Source organism: Glycine max, chromosome 13, assembly GCF_000004515.6.
Source record: "Glycine max cultivar Williams 82 chromosome 13, Glycine_max_v4.0, whole genome shotgun sequence".
Lineage (NCBI taxonomy): Eukaryota > Viridiplantae > Streptophyta > Magnoliopsida > Fabales > Fabaceae > Glycine > Glycine max.
The window spans coordinates 38,049,964-38,068,520 of NC_038249.2; the positions used below are offsets into that span (position 1 = coordinate 38,049,964).

Sequence of the window (18,557 nt, forward strand, 5' to 3'; positions counted from 1 at the left end):
TTGTCATTATTTTGGGACGGGAAAAATAATAAATTTTGAATTTATTATAACAATAAACTATACTCTCTCTCTCTATATATATATATATATTCTATTTTAAAACTTTTCAAATGTTGCTAAACAATAAAATAGTAAGAAAACAATTCAATGTATTAAAACATATATTACATTTAATATTAAAGTTTATTCTTCAATAACATTAAATGCAAAATTTATTATTTAAAAAATTTTAAATGTAATATTTATTATAATAGTAAATACTATTCAAATAATAAATGCAACATTTATTATAACAATAAGTATTGTATTTCATGTTATTTAATATATTTCTATTTTTCTATTATAAAATTTGTCAACTAATGATGATAAATAACAAAATTAATAAAACAATAATTTAATATAATATTAAAATATAGATAAATGTTAATCAGTGTCTTTAATACGTAAATTTATTTTTATTGAAATACATAAAATTGCATTTCCCATAAATTTTTTGTGCTTCTATATGATTTACACATTAAAGTTTTTTTTTTTATTTTAATTCTTTAACCAGTGACATTTAACAAGATCCTTAAAATATATATAACATCTATTAATAAAATTTATTCTTCAAAAACATTAAATGAAACATTTATTATTTTAATAAAATTAATTATTATTGAAATAATAAATTCTGCATTTATTATAACAATAAAGGCTGTATTTAATTTTATTCAAGTAATAAATGGAGTATTTAATGTTATTGAAGTTTTTTATAATAAATGTAATATATGCTTTAATACATAATTTTTTAATACTTATATTATATATATACACACATTAATGTATGTATTAAATTTTAGGTTTAAATATAATTTTAGTTTCGTATTTAAAAAATATATGTATAATTTTCGTCAAGTCTTTAATTTTGTCTATTTTTATTTTTTTTTATTTTTTTACATTTTATTTTTTTACATTATTTTTTATGGTAAATTAAATGAATATGTTAAGCTTAATTATATAAAAATAAAAGAAAAAATATAATAAAAATTAAGAATTAGACTAAAATTATGATATTTTTAAGATAAAAGATTAAATATTTATATTTTAAAATTTTAAAATAAAAGAACTAAAATTATTGATTTTGAAAAAAATAAGAAAACCAAAATTATAACTTGTGTTGTAATTATTTTTAATTTTTTAAAATGTATCACACTTAATGAATATTATAGCTAAAATATTATTATTAAAATTTTCTGTTCAAATGCATTAAATACAGTATTTATTAAAACGTTACTATAATGTAATGTCAGTTAGCTTGTAGATTGAAATGACAGATAAAATAGGTAAAATTATGTTTTTCATCACTTATCCTATTTTCAATATTCATTTTGTTTTTTCATCTTAAAAAAACATTTTATGTTCATTATCTTTTAAATTTGGGTTATATTAGTTCCTTTGAAATGTTTATTGTTTCAATTTTATATATAATACAATTTCAAACTTTTTTAGTGATTTAAGACATAAAAATTGTCTTATTAAACTCACATACATGAAATCTATAAAACTCAACTAATATTTGGAAAAAAAAATGTAAACATTGATAAAGTGAATCCAACAAATAACTAAAAGATTAAAAAATTTAGTATAATTTTTTTATCACTTTTTATATGATTTTTACTATGATAATAATCATTTTTTATTTGCACGAGTTGGGTCTCAAAGTTTTCATTTAACTGGATTTAATTACACAAAGAAATGTTTAAAATCGGATTCCAAAATTAAAAATGATCAATATTTTAGAAGGACCAATTTGATCCAAATTTAAAAGATAAACAACTAAAATTAATTTGTTGAAAGATGAAGAATTAAAATAATTATTAAAAAAAATTTAAGAAAACCAAAAGTATAATTTAGTCAAATATATAATTCAAGAATTTTTTTAATAAATACTGATCAAGACTAACTTGACATACTTCAAAAAAGTATAACTTAACAAATAACAACACCTCTCAATTTCGAGAATCGATATCACTATTGAGTATTTACTCAAACTAAAAGTCAACATGAACCTTCATTGGTAAAAATTAAAATAGTAAAATGGACCAACATATTTTTAAATTTTTAATTGTACAGACTTTGACCCCCTAAAAATGCAGCCCAGCCTAAATGCTTTTTCGGCCCAACAAGCCTATTCGTAAAATGAATCGAAATTGACATTTACTACAAATATTAGAATGATGCTGTAAAAAAAAAAGATAATGATTAATAATACTACTTTAAGCTCGGCCTTCTCTTTTTTCTTTTTCTTTTTTCCTTTTCTTCTTTATACTTCACGGCCCTAAAGTTTTGTCCTCACGCAACTGTAGTTGTAAATACGACATAAATAAGTTAAATCATTAGTAAATTATTCTCTTCACCATTTTTTTTGTAAATTATTCAAACTCATTTATTTGATCAAATTATTTTACTTTATTTTGAAAAAAAAATAAGGTCAGAGTCTTCGGGTTTAATTATACAAATAAAATGAATTAAGTTTAAGTTATATAAAGTTGACTTTAAATATTTGTAAATAATTTATGTTTTTGTGCACCAGTGTAAAATGGTAAAATTGTTAATGTTATCTAAGAAAACAGATATCAGTAAATTTTAATTTTATTTTTAAAGTTATCATTATATAACTTTTAATGTTAAAATATTTTTATTTTTACGTTTATTTCATCTTTTAGTATGTAAATTTTCTATTGAACAATACCTTGGTAAAAATTTAAAAAAATTCAAAATCAAAAGTGTTAATCCAAGAACAATTTATATCTTTATTGTTATCAAAATATTGAATAACTTGAATCATCCAAATATAACATATTGAACAGTCCTTATCTAAGAACATATAGTCTTACCTTGAAAGAGATTATCAATGGCTAGAAAATGAAGGTGGTGTGACATTGTTCCTATGGTTCCCCACTCTTTAGCTATGGGGCGTGGCGACTTTGACTAAACAACGAAGGATAAACTTTTAAGAAATCTTGGGTAACTTTTTTTATTAGGATAAATCTCGAAAATTAAACCCAATAAAAAAAATTTAAGAAACTTCAAAACATTTTAATCATAAAACCCCATTCCAAGGTCCAATACCTTTTTCCATAATATTATTTGAATTTGTAGCATTAAATCATAGATTACATTAAATAGACTATAAAACAATTTGAAAATAAATTGAGGTCTAAATTGCACAAGCACAGGGGAAACAAGATGAATTTTCACACCATTATAGTAGGGAGGTATTATTTTTCCATCATAAATTGAGGTCTAAATTCCAAGGTCCAATACCTTTTTTCATAATATTATTTTAAAATTAACTCACATTTTTAACATGAATTTTCACACCATTATAGTAGGGAGGTATGAGCATTACCTATTTAGGTGGTTGCAGACACTTAAATAATGATGACAACCAAGACATAGAGGCAAGTGAGATATCTGTTACGTACAATGCTTGTTAATTTTACAAAAAAAAACAAAAGTTGGTGAGTAAAAGTTGAAATTAACCAACTATTGTGTCTTTATTTCTCTTTGATTTAAATTTGTATTAAAAAAAACCAAGGATGATGAGAAAAGTTTGAATTTTGAAAAGAAAATAGAAGGAAAAAAATAATAATTTGGAAGTAAACTTTTTTTCTCTCTCTTTTTTTTTTTTTACATTTTCACTTTAATCAAACAAAAAAATATTGTTCATGTTTTCTTTCTTATCTATTTTTTTCTCCCATCTAAACATACCATTCTAAGTGATATTTATATATAGGTAAATAATGATAGAACAAACAGTTGAGTTTTACACTTGCACAATGCATATTCCTGGATGCATAATAGGTTATTGAGTAATTTAACCAGCACATTTATCATATTTTATCTTTTCTTTAACTTAAATTATATTCTTTTTATTAATGTACTTTTTTCACGTATTTTTTGTATACTTCTTTATCTGCTTTATCATATTGTTTCTCTGATTGACCAAATGTATTTATTTGACATAAAAAGTATCATAATTAATTTGTTATATTAAATTATCCAATAACTCCTTAGATTTTGAAAACATTTACCGGACTTAGAAATTTATAAATGAGGAATATTTTTTATAAATTACATCGAATTCAAATTTCATTATCATCATTGATACCAATTCAAAATTTCATTAGATTGACGGATTTTTAATTTATTTGAAAAAAGTGGCATATTCTTAATAAAAATTACATATTTAAGGTTAAATAAGTGTCGTGTATGACCACTTAATTTTAAAAAATAAGTAACAAAGATGTGAAATTCTTTTACATTTATTCGAATCTTAGCAATAAAATTCTCAAATTACTTAAATTAATTTTTATTAATCTTTCAATTATGCAAGAGGAAAAATATTTACATACATTATCAAAGTGACATGCTCTAGCAATTGTAATTAAATATGTGGTACTCGATACCCAAATACTCGCGTGAATCTCAATTCACACAAAATTTATCTCAACCGTTCATTATAACCTAATCCAACGACACACATAGTCGATCCGTGTCATTCAATTTGATTGGCCTAGCTTCAACATAATTTACTATATAAATCGAGCAACTCCTTGAACATGGTTCATATCTCTCCTTTTGTTTCTCTCTTTGTCATTGAAACTTTTTCACCCCCTTGATACCGCTTCAATTCACCAATGGCAAGTCGAGGAAAAACCCAGGGATCTGGCACAACCAAAAAGGGCATCTCCCGAAGCAACAAAGCTGGTCTCCAATTCCCAGTTGGTCGTATTGCTCGATACCTCAAGATTGGCAAGTATGCTGACCGTATCGGTTCTGGCGCTCCCGTGTATCTCGCCTCTGTTCTTGAATATCTTGCTGCTGAGGCAATTTTTCTTAATCGCCTTTGATTTTTGTTTTCGTGTGTTGTCATTGGATTTAGGGTTTATAAATTAGGGCTTATTTTCCTAAAGTTTAGTGGATGGTTTTGGTTTAATGATCAACCTTGAATAATTGAAATGATAAATTTACTTTAATCAATATTAATTACTTTTTTGAAAGGTTTATATCACACTTGGTGTGTTCAGGTTTTGGAGTTAGCGGGGAATGCCGCAATGGACAACAAGAAGACTCGTATTATGCCTCGCCATATCCAATTGGCTGTTAGGAATGATGAAGAGTTGAGCAGGCTTCTCGGAGATGTGACTATCGCCAGTGGTGGTGTGACACCTAACATTCACAACATGTTGCTGCCTAAGAAGGTTGGGACCTCGACCTCAACCTTTATGGGTCCTAGTGCCGATGATGACGACGCTTAAATGTTTTCCCCCAAAAGTTTGACCCATGTTTCCCTTCTGTAAAATGGGTCCTTTATTGAATAATACTAAATGTCAAGATTGACATAATATAATAAGAAGTTGGGTTGATGTTGATCTTTTTTCGTATATTATCAAATCTTTAAACGAGATCAATTTAGATTTAGATAATAATTCCATCAAAATTTAATGTTAAATAAAAACAAAGACAAACTTATTCTAATTTTTCACATGGACAATTGTATTTTCATGGATACAAAATCCAATTTAAAATAAAAACAAAATTTATATAAAGTTTCCTAGATACATTTGTTATTGTTCAAAATCATAATTAAAGTTTCATATGGGCCATCCGATTGTGAAAGGTTTCAAGTATATTTCAACGTATATACATTTTTAAGACCAAACACATTCTTATTTTTTACCTTAAATTAGTTTGATGTCCGATTTGATTTGATTTTGATTAGCTAGAAAAAAAAACCTAGCTAGAACCAAAGTCTAACATATTCTTTTAACCTTAAATTGGGATGATGATCCATGACGCTCCTCATAGTTTTTAATCCAATAAACACATGAGATCTAAACCGTCCATAATCAATGCAATCCAACGACAACCATCATCGATCCGTGTCATTCACTCTCATTGGCCCAATTTCCTCGCATCACACTATATAAACCTCTTGTCGTATCCAAATATAATCTCTTCTCATATTTTTTTCGTTTATTAGAATGTTGGTTTTGTTAACAGGGAGGTTTGAACCCATAACTTTTTTTTTTTCCTTCTCCCTTAACCATTCAACCCACCTTATATCTCCACCTCCATAAGTCCCCATACTCTTACCAAATTTTCAATACTTTCATTAGATGTGTATTAAAAAGGTTAAATTGATTAGCATGTCCCCATGCTTTACCAAATTTTCACTTAGATCTTGAACTTTTTTTTTTCTTTTAATTGAGTTCCTAAATTTTTATATTTTTTTAATTGGGTCCATATATCTAATTGTTGTTATGAAAAATTAATTGTAATCACCTAATTAGTGGTGCAAATAGTGGATGATGCTTCTAGAATATGTTCTAAGCACAATTGAGTCAATTGTGAGATTTTTTTCTTCAAAATTTCAACCTTTTGGGTAGCAAGACAATTGTGAGAGAATATTTGGGTTAAATTGACATGCCGAGGTTAAAATTTTATAAAAACATCTCACAATTGACTCCATAAACATCCGTTTGTCTACACCTTTAATTACGTTTCTGCAATTAATTTTTCATACTACGAGATTCAATTAAAAACTTGATAAAAGTATGAGGACTCACAAGATAATTATACCTATTGAATACTCATTATCTATTAAATGACTTAGTGTGGCAAAAAAAAAACATATTGGTAATTGATGTAATTTATTAAATAAATGATAAATACAATAATTATGAATAAAATATTCAAAGTGCCCGTTATTTGAGTAGAAAAATTGCACCAACTTTTTATATAAAAGGATTGTATTTTAAATAAGAAAATATTACATTTTTAATCTCTATATTCGATGTTGTTATTTAAAAAAATAAAAAAATCATAAATATAATAAATGAATGTGCATATTCAAACAATTTTAATTGTTAAAATATTATTTTATTTTGGCCATACTTGTTTTCAAAATTAAAATTAAAAATAGTTTGAATAAAATATTCAATTTATTGTATTATATATTCTCGATTAGAAAATTAAATTTAAAAGATATTAATAAATATTTAATAACTGCTACCAAACGTGTGGATTACCTGGTCTAAAATTGTTTTAATTTAATTAAATGTTTTTAGTTGAAGTCTTAAGTATATAACTACATTAAATACTTAAAAAAAAAAAAATTACCGTTTATAGTGATCCTACCCAACTTAAATAATTTTATCTCCATATACCTGTGGTCTAGACTCTAGATCAAAGATAATTGATAACTAATAAGTGGTTGCATTAATTCAAATAAAAAATTTAATATAAGTTATTTTATCAATTATTATTTTCCATTATAAAACATATAGTTTAGTCATTTATATTAATGTATTATTTTTTGTTTTATTCTATATGTAAACTTGTTATTGTTAATGAACATTGTTTTATTTTATTAAAATTTAAATCAAAGTATTATGATATATTTGAGTTGGACTTTTATGTGTATCTTGAATGTTTTTTTAAGAAAATGTGTACCTTGAATGTTAAAAACATATAAATGATGCTTTATTTTTGTTTTAGTGTTATATACTTATGATATTCTATTTATTTAATATTATTTTATGTATTATTTATTCATTCAAAAAAAATAAAATACACCTTTTAATCAAATAACAAACATGATCTAAATCATCACAATCGAACAATAGCCACCATCGATTCATGTCATTCACGCTCATTGGCCCAATTTCCACTATAAAATATTACTTCACTTAATTCAAATCCATCTTTTAATCCAATCACAATAGGATTTAAATCATTCATAATTAACACAATCCAAAGGCACTCACCATCGATCCGCGTCATTTACACTCATTAACACAATTTCCACGCATTCCACTATATAAACCTTGCAACTATTAAGTCTCTGAATATATTTTCTTCTCACATTTTCTTAGTCATCAAAACTCTTGCTATTTTACACTTCTATCACAAGTCATAGTTCATCATGATAAGTCACGAACAAAACTCTATAATTGAGTGTCACCAAAAAAGATTATCTTGTCATCGAGGTAAGTTCTTCAATCAATTCTCATTTTTTTTGTTTGTGTTGTTAAATCTACAGTTTTGTAATTTAATTAGGCTCTTTGATAGGATAATATAGTCTTTATATATATATAATTTCGTATCTCTATTATTCTTAATTGTTAAACCAAATAAGCTCTCAAGAAAATTAAGTATTATTTCTTCACAATTTGACTTTTATTTCTTTCAAACTAAACAACCCCAAAATCTATCATATTTCTTCTTTTTTAATTTCTTTTCCAATTTTCTCTTTTTATTTTCATCGATCCCATTTCTCTACTTTATACCAAATAAAGTGTAAAGGAGGAAAAAAAAGAAGAATCACATACAAGAGTTAAAGCAAATATTTATAGCTTGAGAGATGAATGGTAGTAAAATGAGACTTTACTAAACACGGTTACAATAACAGTAAAGGGTAGGCAAAAATTATAAGATTACTTTCGGTGATTAATATCTCCTTCTAATCCAATCACGTATATGATCTGAGCCGTCCGTATAAACGCAATCCAACGGCAATTACTATCGATCCCCGTCATTCACTCTCATTGGCCGAAATTTCACGCATCCCACTATATAAACCTCGCATCCGCTAAAAGACTTCAAATACATATTCTCTTCTCAAATTTCTCAGTCTCCGGAACTCGTTTCTACCTTCACTTCGCACATCTCGAACCCTCTCTTTCCGGCAACTAGGTTAAAGTTCATCAATGGCAGGTCGTGGCAAAACCCTAGGATCCAGCGCCGCCAAGAAGGCCACCTCAAGGAGCAGCAAAGCCGGCCTCCAATTCCCCGTCGGCCGTATCGCCCGTTTCCTCAAGGCCGGAAAATACGCCGAGCGCGTCGGCGCCGGTGCTCCCGTTTACCTCGCCGCTGTCCTCGAATATCTCGCAGCCGAGGTAATTGCCGGAATTTTGAACCTGATTTTGAAATGATCTCACTATGTGATTAGATCTTGGGTTTGGAATTTCAATTGGTTTAATTTCCCCTAATACTTGTCTGTTTTTTGAGCGATTGAATGATTGGAATGTGGTGTTTTTTATTTCGTAGGTTTTGGAGTTGGCTGGAAACGCTGCGAGAGACAATAAGAAGACTCGAATTGTGCCGCGCCACATTCAATTGGCGGTGAGGAACGACGAAGAATTGAGCAAGCTTCTTGGTGACGTCACCATCGCTAACGGTGGCGTTATGCCCAACATTCACAATCTTCTCCTTCCCAAGAAGGCCGGTGGCTCATCCAAGGGCGCTGCTGCTGACGATGACTCTTAAATAGGGATTCGCTTTTCTTGATTTTTTTATTATCAAATTTAGATTATCTTTTGGCCTCTCTGTTTTGTAGTTTCTTTTTTAGTTTTGATAATTATGCTCTGTAGTTGTAGTTAGGTTTTCATTACTGATGTGAATAGAGAATGCTCTTGTTCTTCAAGAAAGATTGTTGAAAATTTGAATCATTTTAATTTGTAATTTTTCAGTCTCGATCTAGCACTTGATTCCTGGTTGTAATCTATAATATTCGAATTCAAACTGTTTTAAATTTGTTTCCCATTGTTGATTTGGCTTTGATCAATTTTGTGGTGTCGTTTTTGGTTTTGCAAGCTCACTGGTGTCTTTTTGTTTCATCTTGGAATGGAACGTTGATGTGGTGTTTGAAATCTTGGATTTGTAACGCAAAAACATTCAGTTGGTTTTGTTTTTGAAAATGTGACATAATTGCCTTGCCTATAGTTGTGTCTTTGTGTTTCAAAGACCAAAATATAAAGGAGGGTTTAATGAGGTATATTTTTGTTTTGGATTAAATAGTTCCATTTTTTTGAGTTTTACTTAAGGGATGGTTACGTTCATTAGGAGGTGTAGTTTGGGATATAGTTATTTAGTATTTTAAATGCTCCATTGGTGATGTAAGAACAAGTTATGATTTGGAGATTGTTCATACTAACCCAATACATAACTTGCCCCGTATTTACTACCCAGTACTCAACATGAGTTGCCTTAATTAATTATCGATCAATTTTAGCTAACAAATACATTGTTTGTTGCTTGAGCAAAATAAGCTTGTCAAGGAAAATCTTGAGTTTTGAAGCCTGTATTGAGTAGTCAATTTATTTGTCTATTTTTTGGTACTCATGGCATTGATGTGATATTATTTTTTATTGAAGAACTTGTTTAAGAAAATTGAAATTAATATCTTGTTTGTAACTCATTTATCTATTGGAATTTAATTCTTTGCATTAAAAAGGATTGTAATTGATCGAAAATTTTATTTAAACAAATGAGGCAATATATATACTTGCGAATCAGTTTAGTTTTCTATGGGGTCAACTTCAAATTGGTTTACTATCATCATCTTTCAATTACTTTCGTTATAATGTAAACGAGTCGAATCAAATAATTTTTTTATGGCTTTTGTCATCTCTTCAAAGTTCAAAGTATTTTACCATAAAAAAGTTCAAAGAATTTCTATACGTAGAAAAAATGTACCAACCAGTCACATCTTTATTCTTCTTTTTCGTCATTTGTGAAACTTAAATTTTTCTGAATTCAGTTTTAGACTCAGTTCTTTGGTGTCTCACAATTAACATTTTTCTTCTTCTTTTAAGCTAGGAGTCTAATCCTAATGGCCCGACAATTATATATGAATATAATATCAATTGCTCTGGTTAATTTAGCTACAATCAAATCCGTACGTATGCCATTTTTAGTTTGACAAATATCATAGATTAATTTTAACCACAGAAACAAAAAAATACCTCGCCACTTCAACCATTCTAGCTCTAATAATCCCCTACAAAAGGAAGGTTGATAAAACCAAGACTCAACATTTACATGATAAATGAGTAATAAGATAATTTTCCCTTCAAAATTAGACAAGTACAAGCAAGTTGTGACTCTAATATAACAATGCTATACAAGGACATGGCCAAAGGAAAAGCAATAGTTTACAAGTACCACTTTCAAAACTTAAACCTATTTAAGGACTCTCATCATCAGAACTAAAGTCATCCATCCTTGTATTTGCCACTACTGCTGTAAACATTCTCTGACGGATATCAGAAGGAAGAGGATGATTTTCTGAGGAAGACGACTTTCTAGAATGATTAGAAGCTTCTCTCTTCACATTTTTCACTACCGGCTTCTTTGGTGCATTCTTAATCTCCTTGCACTCCTTATCCAACATTACCAAGAAATCACGTACTATCATAAACAATCTCAACCCTTCATCCTTCCCTGAGTCCCCATGAAAGTAATCACCAGTGTTCTTCACTAGGGCCATGATTTGCTTCTCTTCTTCTAGCAAACTCGTGACATCAACCTCAGCTTTCTCCACAAAACTCTTCACTGTCTCATGAAAGCCTTTGTCATCATCTATGTCACTTAGGTCTTTGTTTACAAAATCTCTTGTTTTTATGAGTCCATGGCCTAGTCTAGAGGTTGTTCCTATCAATGCATCAGCATCTAACGCTGCTGCTTTCTTCACATTCTCGAGTTCACTGCTCAAACGTGAAACCACTTGAAGGCCAAGTTCGCGGTATTGGTCTTCTGATTCAAAAGAAATGTCTTCAAGAAGATCATCTGTTTTTATGCTAGAGAAACTATGGCTCTCTTTTGCCATTCGTGCAGCTCTTATGCCCTCGGTTCGCATTATCTCTAGAACAACGAAGTGTAGGAGAGTGGTCTTGCCATCTACTCCTTTTACATCAGATAGTTTCAGAAGTGTATCGAGTTTGAATGCTTGTGCGCCACCACGGAACGTTCCATCGTTCATACGGTTGCCGGTTTTGAGAACGGCTTCAAGAAGCTTGAGGAACAATCTACTGCTTCTTAGCGTTTTGCAGGCAACCTAGCATCATATGAAACAAATGTCTTGCTTAATTATCCCATATTTAACACTTCAGTGTATTACCCTTTTGATTTGAAGGTTCAAATATGCCAAATTGATCAAATGAGTTAATGAGGTAACACAGTACTCAAGTCATTAATTTCATGATCCTGTTTTGCTTTAGCTTCATTATTTCTTAGGTGTCATGATCATTATGATATAAAAGAGTGTAATCAATGCAACACGTGAGTGGTAGGGGAAAAATGGTGAAGTGATTTGGAGATCATACCTCTAAAATTGCAAAAGATTCTCGAGTACTAGTGAGTTCTTCTTGAAGAGTACCCATGTAAAGTAGTGCTTCCATTCGTTTAAAAGCAAATGGAATGTCAACTAGGGCTTTTAGGAACCTATCCGCAGGACCAAGTTGGGCTAAATTACCATTGAAAAGTCTAAGCTTAAGTTCTTCCTCTGATGTTGGTGCCATCTTCAGTAAAGATTGGAGGAATTCTGTGGGGAGCTCATTTCCTGATCAACCAAAGATGGATTCAAAGTTATCATACAAGAAGAGCCAAAGAAAAATTATTTTCGTTTTACATTGCTCTGTATTGTTATCCTTGATGAATATATGTATAATGATTGGGAGTTATAAGGTGATCTGGTGGTTGTGGGGAGGGATATAAGGGTTGGAGTGACAAGGAGGTCATGGGTTTAAATCTCCCACTGGCATAACGTTTTAATTACTAACATTTGTCTATAAAAAAAATATATGTATAATGATTTAGTACCTAAGATCCAAAAGGAAAAGATGCATCTATTTTAAAAATCTGTCTCAATGACTTTCTAGAAGAATCTAATATTAATATTATAGCTATAAACAATTCTATTAGAAAAATTGAAGTAACAAAATAATCACCTTCAAGAAGTGCATCACAGACTTCTTCTATTGTCACATTCAATGCTTTTAATAGAATAGATAAATTTTGTGATTTCTTTGAGTCAATGATCTGTATATATTGAGGTGAAGCTGCCGGGGAGGAAGTCTCTTTCTTTTGTTGCCCTTTGCTTTTGTCCACAGGCGTAGTATTATAGCAAAAAAGCGTCTCCATCATTTCTTCATTAAACCTGTGAAATATTCACCATTAAGAATATCAACAATCAATAATAAAAAATTGAGTTTAATGGTCATGTATTGATAGTGTAAAATATTGTCAACTAATCACAAATTATTGTTGGTATGACTTTTATGAAAATTATTATAAAAATAAAAAAACTTATCTTACATAACGATTTATGATTGAATGATAATATAAAATCATTTTATATTGATATGCATGATTTATTTTCTCATAAATTATTTTTCTGTAGTAAGAAGTTTGAGATAAATCACTCACTGGAATGATCCTGCTTTGAGTTGATTCCAGACCATTGTTTGATCTGAGTTAGCTTGAACCTTATCCCAGAAAAAAGGCTTTAGCTTAGCTTTATTAGTAGCATTAGCTTGATCACCTTCAGAATTTGCTCCAACTTCTTCCTGAGTCTTAGCAACCTTTGAACCAAATGGGGGTGGTGCTCTTGGAGGACCTCCACCAACTCTAGGAGGTGGTGGAGGTCTAGGACCAGGCTTGCCTCTAAGTGGTGGTGGTGGAGGAGCTCTAGGGCCATTGCTAGGAGGAGGCGGTGGTCGAGGGCCACCGCTAGGAGGTGGAGGAGGTGGAGGAGGTCCAGGTGGAGGAGGTGGGGGAGGTGGAGGAGAAGGAACAATGGAACTATCAGAAGGCTTAATTGAACACGGATCAGGAGGAAGAAGATCAGGCCTTCCAGGAGGAGGTTTCAAAGGAAGCACTCCATTATTTGCTACTCTCCCCGGAGGAGGATTTAACTCAAATGGTGGTCTTGTTGCAGCACTAGCAGCAACTCCTGCTAATTGAATTTGCTTCATTGAGTTATTCTTGTCATCAACCAATATTGTATTACTTGATGATTGAAACCCAATTTTCTCCTCTTTTATTGAGTTTTTATATGGATTGTTATTGGAAGAAGAACCTGTAAGTAAGATTAGTACATTTTGTCAAGACTAGTGTGCATGTATATATATATATATATATATATATATATATATATATATATATATATATATATGTCACATTAAAAAGGCTTTAAAGAATGAAATTTTTATCATATGTACCAACTGAGTAGTCATTTATGCTCATGCTAAGAAGGGGCCTCTCGTCATTTTGGCTAACTCGACCACTCCCACAACATCGACGACAACAACATAAAAAGAACAATGCAGCAACTAAAATTGCCACTATTGTAATTATAGCCATAGATGTGTTTTTGTTTTCGTCCTTAGAGTCAGAAGACTTGGACTTCTTTTTTTTGTCTTTTTTATCGGAGTCTTGATCCTTAGGCTTATTCCTTTTTGGTGATTCATCTTCCTTGATTGATATTTCTGATACGTGCTGGGGAAAAACTCGACCCAAATATCTTCTAGAAGAAAGTGATCCCATGTAAGTGGCATGCCAAATCTTGGAGTCACCCTCTTGCTGGAGAACATTGAATGGAAAATTGTTTTTTCTCAAACAGTGAAGAACATTTTCCTTTAACTGAGGATAACATGTACTAATCAATTTTTTGATGTTTTCTCTAGCTATTGAGCCAATTGCTGAACTAATTTCATTGGTGTTTCTGTATGATTCCTTTGGGAGGCATAAGTCAAGATCTCCAACTTCTTTCTTTAAAAGAATAAAATCTTCCCTGCAAGTGATCCATAGTACCTCTGCCTGTAGTCATGAAACTATAACCAATTTTAGAGTCCATTCAACCATTATGTGCTTTCAAATATGATGAATATGATTACATAATAATCAAAGCATTGTAATTTAGTACCATGCAGTCTTAAAATCAATTACAATAGTATATCTTTAAACTTATCCTTATAAAACAGAGTCCATGCTCATCTAGTAGAAATTTACTAAATTTCAAATCAAAATTGGATTGAAGTAGAAGCACATATGTATATTCTTAAATTATATCATTTTTCTTGATCACGTATGCATATCATTTTTACAAATCACAAAGAAGTACATATGCAACAATAATCTCAAAGAGTTCATATAGAAACACAAGCAATAATTTCATGTAATAAACTTTGCAATTGTATAACCTTTGGTTTTCCTTAAGATAAGACAGGATAAAGCCCAAATGCTAGTAATATCCTCTTAAACACACTGCATCACTTAACTATCTGTAAATCCCCTAAAATCTCCTTTAAAATCTCCAAGTTGCTATGTTGTGTTCATTTCTCTTTCCTTTTTTTTTGGGAGAGGGGGAATGTAAAATGATGAAGTTATTTGAATTTAAAAACTATATATATACAATTAACCAACGAATTGAGTCTTACCGTGTCTTCAGTCAATAGTCCAGATGCTGGATCAAATAGTTGGCCAATGAATTCTTCTTGAGTTTTCTTCTCTTCAATGCTGACTACTGCCATAATATTAAAAGCCAAAATGATGCAAAATATAACCGTAATGATACCCATATATTGTTGAATTGCCATTTCAAAGTGCTTCTATTACATCAAGGCCCTATCCTAAAAAGCATGTAGGTTTACATTGCCTTCATGACGAACATCATTTTTCATTCTACAATGCCAATCCAATAGTATTCATTTGTAGATCACTGCAATCATTGGCTTCTTGGCACAAATTCCACCCACAATTCTGGGTTCATACACAATGAACCAAAGCAAAAGCTATTTCTTTTCACCCTCTCCAAAATTGCCAATTCGTTGTTCAATTGGACAACACACCACGTTCAATAAATTATAATTACAATAAAATCCTAGAACAGAGATCTTGGCACATGCTAGATTGAAATTCAATGCAATTACAAACGAAAAGCTTCAGGGGAGGATTTATGAGAGGATCGTTTGTATTTTTTGCACATGATAAGGATTCAAGGAAATTAAGCAACCAAAAAACACGTGCTATTGGATCAATGCAAATAGACCACGTCGTTGATAATGAAATATTGGAGAATGTTACAGCATTTCTGTGGTAATAATAATGAGTCATAAACTACAACATGTGCTATGAAGTTGATGAATGAATTTTTATGTGTTTTGGGTTACGATGAGATGATGGGAAATTTCTTGGCACGAGAAACCCTACGCACAAAGGGCCGTCCTACCAATTCTTCTGGAATAGGACATTGGCACCTTCTCTGGAACACAGATTCTTTTTTATGCTTCTTTTTTCTCTTTCTCTCTCATCTCTTTTTTCCTCTTCTTCATTTTTTTTTTTGAAAATATTTTTTTCCTTACACTTTTCTAATTTTATGGAAATTACATGAAAATTTATGAGCCATTGTAAAATCAGAGATTTATTATTACCTCTCTATCTTTAGCTACAAATCACTTGTAATCTTTTTTATTTTTTTGACAGTATCACTTGTAATGCAATAAAGAAGGCACTGCTCATTGAAATTCGTTATCTCTTTACCATAGGTCAAAATCATTCGTTCATTCATCTTATATATATAAAAAAGCTCAAAATCATTCAAGCAATTAAGGTACTATTGTATAAAATTTCATGTTCATGTGTATTAATCCAATGAATTTATTTACTATTATTCTTAGGTGCCCACGATGATTTTTTTAAAAAGAAAGGTGACCATGATGAATAATCAACACAGTATTTTTTTTGTGAAGCAATCAATACAATATATAGAATAAACATTTTTCAACCACATATAAACCTTATTTTTCTTTAATTAGCATTCCTGAAGTTCATAATTCATGAATAGATAATATGAAAATTTAAAAGCGAGACAAAGTATAAAAAATAAGAAACACTAAGTACATAGGATTTTCTCACTTTTTTTTTTTTGTAAAGCACATTGTTCAAATAATTATTTTAATTATATATAACCACCATAGTGTTGAAATGAATATATTATTTAATTATTTTTGAATCATTTTTAATATATGATATTTTCATCGAATTATTTTTAATATTTAATTTTTAAATTATATGAATTCTTATACATAATTAGTATATAATTTTAAATCTATAAATAATATTTCTATATATCATTATTTATTATCTCTATTTCTTTATTTTTTGAAAGATGGTAATAAATAATAATATTAATAAATGTCAATGGAAAACTCCTGCTTAACATTTAAAATAAATTATACTTAAAATCTAATAAAAAATTTCTATTTCGTCTATAGTATTAATATATTTTTTTGACAAAGTCTATAGTATAATATAATATAAAGTGAGAGTGAATATTTTTTAAGAGTGTTTCTTATAAGTAATGATTAATATTAAATATATAGTTTGTTCCCAACTGCCGAATTTTTGAGGTAGCCGGTGAAACTCGGTTTATCCTAACTTAATAATAATAACTATCAATTTGTTAGCTTAAATGAAATTGATTCCAATCCTTAAGAAAATATTTGACTCGAGTTTAAATTTATGATGGAAAAGATGTGATTAGAAGGAGATGCTTTGTGTGAAAATTAATCACCTAAAAAGTCCAAAAATACTTCAGACTAATAATACTACAGTGAATTATTAAAAAAATAATATAGGGAAAAAAAACTGCAAATATTATCAGCACCGCCCTAGAGGTGAAGGACCCACCGTCCAAAGTGGCTTCACTATTTTATTTGATGTGCTACAAATTCTAACGTCCATCAAGTAGATTCCAACCCTGCTGCCTTTGCCAAAAAAGCTACTCTATGAGATGCCCCATGAATGATTGCCAATGCCTTAAGCCTCATTGCCAGCAGTGAAAAGTTCAATGCCCTTACCAAAAAGGATACACAAAAAAATAATAATATATATGCTCATATAGATTGAGGATGTGCATCAAGACAACACACATCCATTCCTTCCAAGGCATGCAACTATCAAGATTCTTTTCACACAACTTTTCTCTGTGGAAAGTCACGCCATGAAGAATCTTAAGTTAATGCAATGGATTTGGAGGCCAACTACGGAATTATTGGTAGGAACTTATTTTCTTTTGAGAAGATTAAAAAAAATGAATAGGGAGGGAGTTTGACATAAATCCACAAAGTGCAATATCAATGGGGCATTAGAAAGTTTTATAATGACAATGTCAAGAGTTTATCACTCTTTAGAAAAATTTAACTTTGTGATGCACTGTAGTTGCCATAGAAAAATTGCTACTACTTCTTAGTATCTGTTCTCTTTAAAACATGTCTCCATGGCAAAGTCCTTTATCTTCATTTTTGTCATATGCAAGCAATCTACAACAAGAAAGCATCAATTCTCCATGCCTGGCACGTGACAAACAGGTAAGTAAGTCGGTTGATAAGTATCTTGGCAGAGAAAAAAGACAAGAAAATTGATGGTTGTCGGTTCTCAATCTGTGAAATCAGTAATCTTCTGGTGAAGTTTATACAGGACATCAAATATACATAAACATTCACAATTCATTGAATAGATCAAAGCTTGCCCCACTTAGTATAGTTCAGTGATTGGCATACTCTTGCCAGAACAATATCGTTTTTAGTAGAAGATAGAACATGAAGGTTGAATTCCTTAATAATCATTTGATTTGCATGTAACAAAGAGAAAGAGCTTGAAGATATTGCATGCTTGGGAACTACTTTTTCTTGAAAAATAATCAATTAGATTTTTCAAAGTTCTGT

General features: G+C 29.9%; 3 protein-coding genes across 3 annotated transcripts; 2 read left to right on the forward strand and 1 right to left on the reverse strand.

Moving 5' to 3' along the window:
* Positions 1-4,614: 4,614 nt before the first annotated feature.
* Positions 4,615-5,420, forward strand: LOC100782447 (probable histone H2A.1). Its single transcript, XM_003541825.5, has 2 exons — positions 4,615-4,874; positions 5,076-5,420. The coding sequence occupies exons 1-2, from the start codon at positions 4,686-4,688 to the stop codon at positions 5,304-5,306; spliced, it is 420 nt and encodes a 139-aa protein (XP_003541873.1). The 5' UTR covers positions 4,615-4,685; the 3' UTR covers positions 5,307-5,420.
* A 3,237-nt stretch (positions 5,421-8,657) lies between these two features.
* Positions 8,658-9,572, forward strand: LOC100500068 (uncharacterized). Its single transcript, NM_001249438.2, is given in 2 exon segments — positions 8,658-8,948; positions 9,100-9,572. Coding segments are annotated over 2 exon segments (408 nt in total). The 5' UTR covers positions 8,658-8,759; the 3' UTR covers positions 9,319-9,572.
* Positions 9,573-10,876: 1,304 nt separating this feature from the next.
* LOC100782988 (formin-like protein 5) lies at positions 10,877-16,558 on the reverse strand. Its single transcript, XM_003541826.5, has 6 exons — positions 15,270-16,558; positions 14,052-14,649; positions 13,258-13,909; positions 12,780-12,988; positions 12,156-12,391; positions 10,877-11,887 (listed from the first exon to the last, which is right to left on the reverse strand). The coding sequence occupies exons 1-6, from the start codon at positions 15,426-15,428 to the stop codon at positions 11,018-11,020; spliced, it is 2,724 nt and encodes a 907-aa protein (XP_003541874.2). The 5' UTR covers positions 15,429-16,558; the 3' UTR covers positions 10,877-11,017.
* Between the last annotated feature and the right edge of the window lie 1,999 nt (positions 16,559-18,557).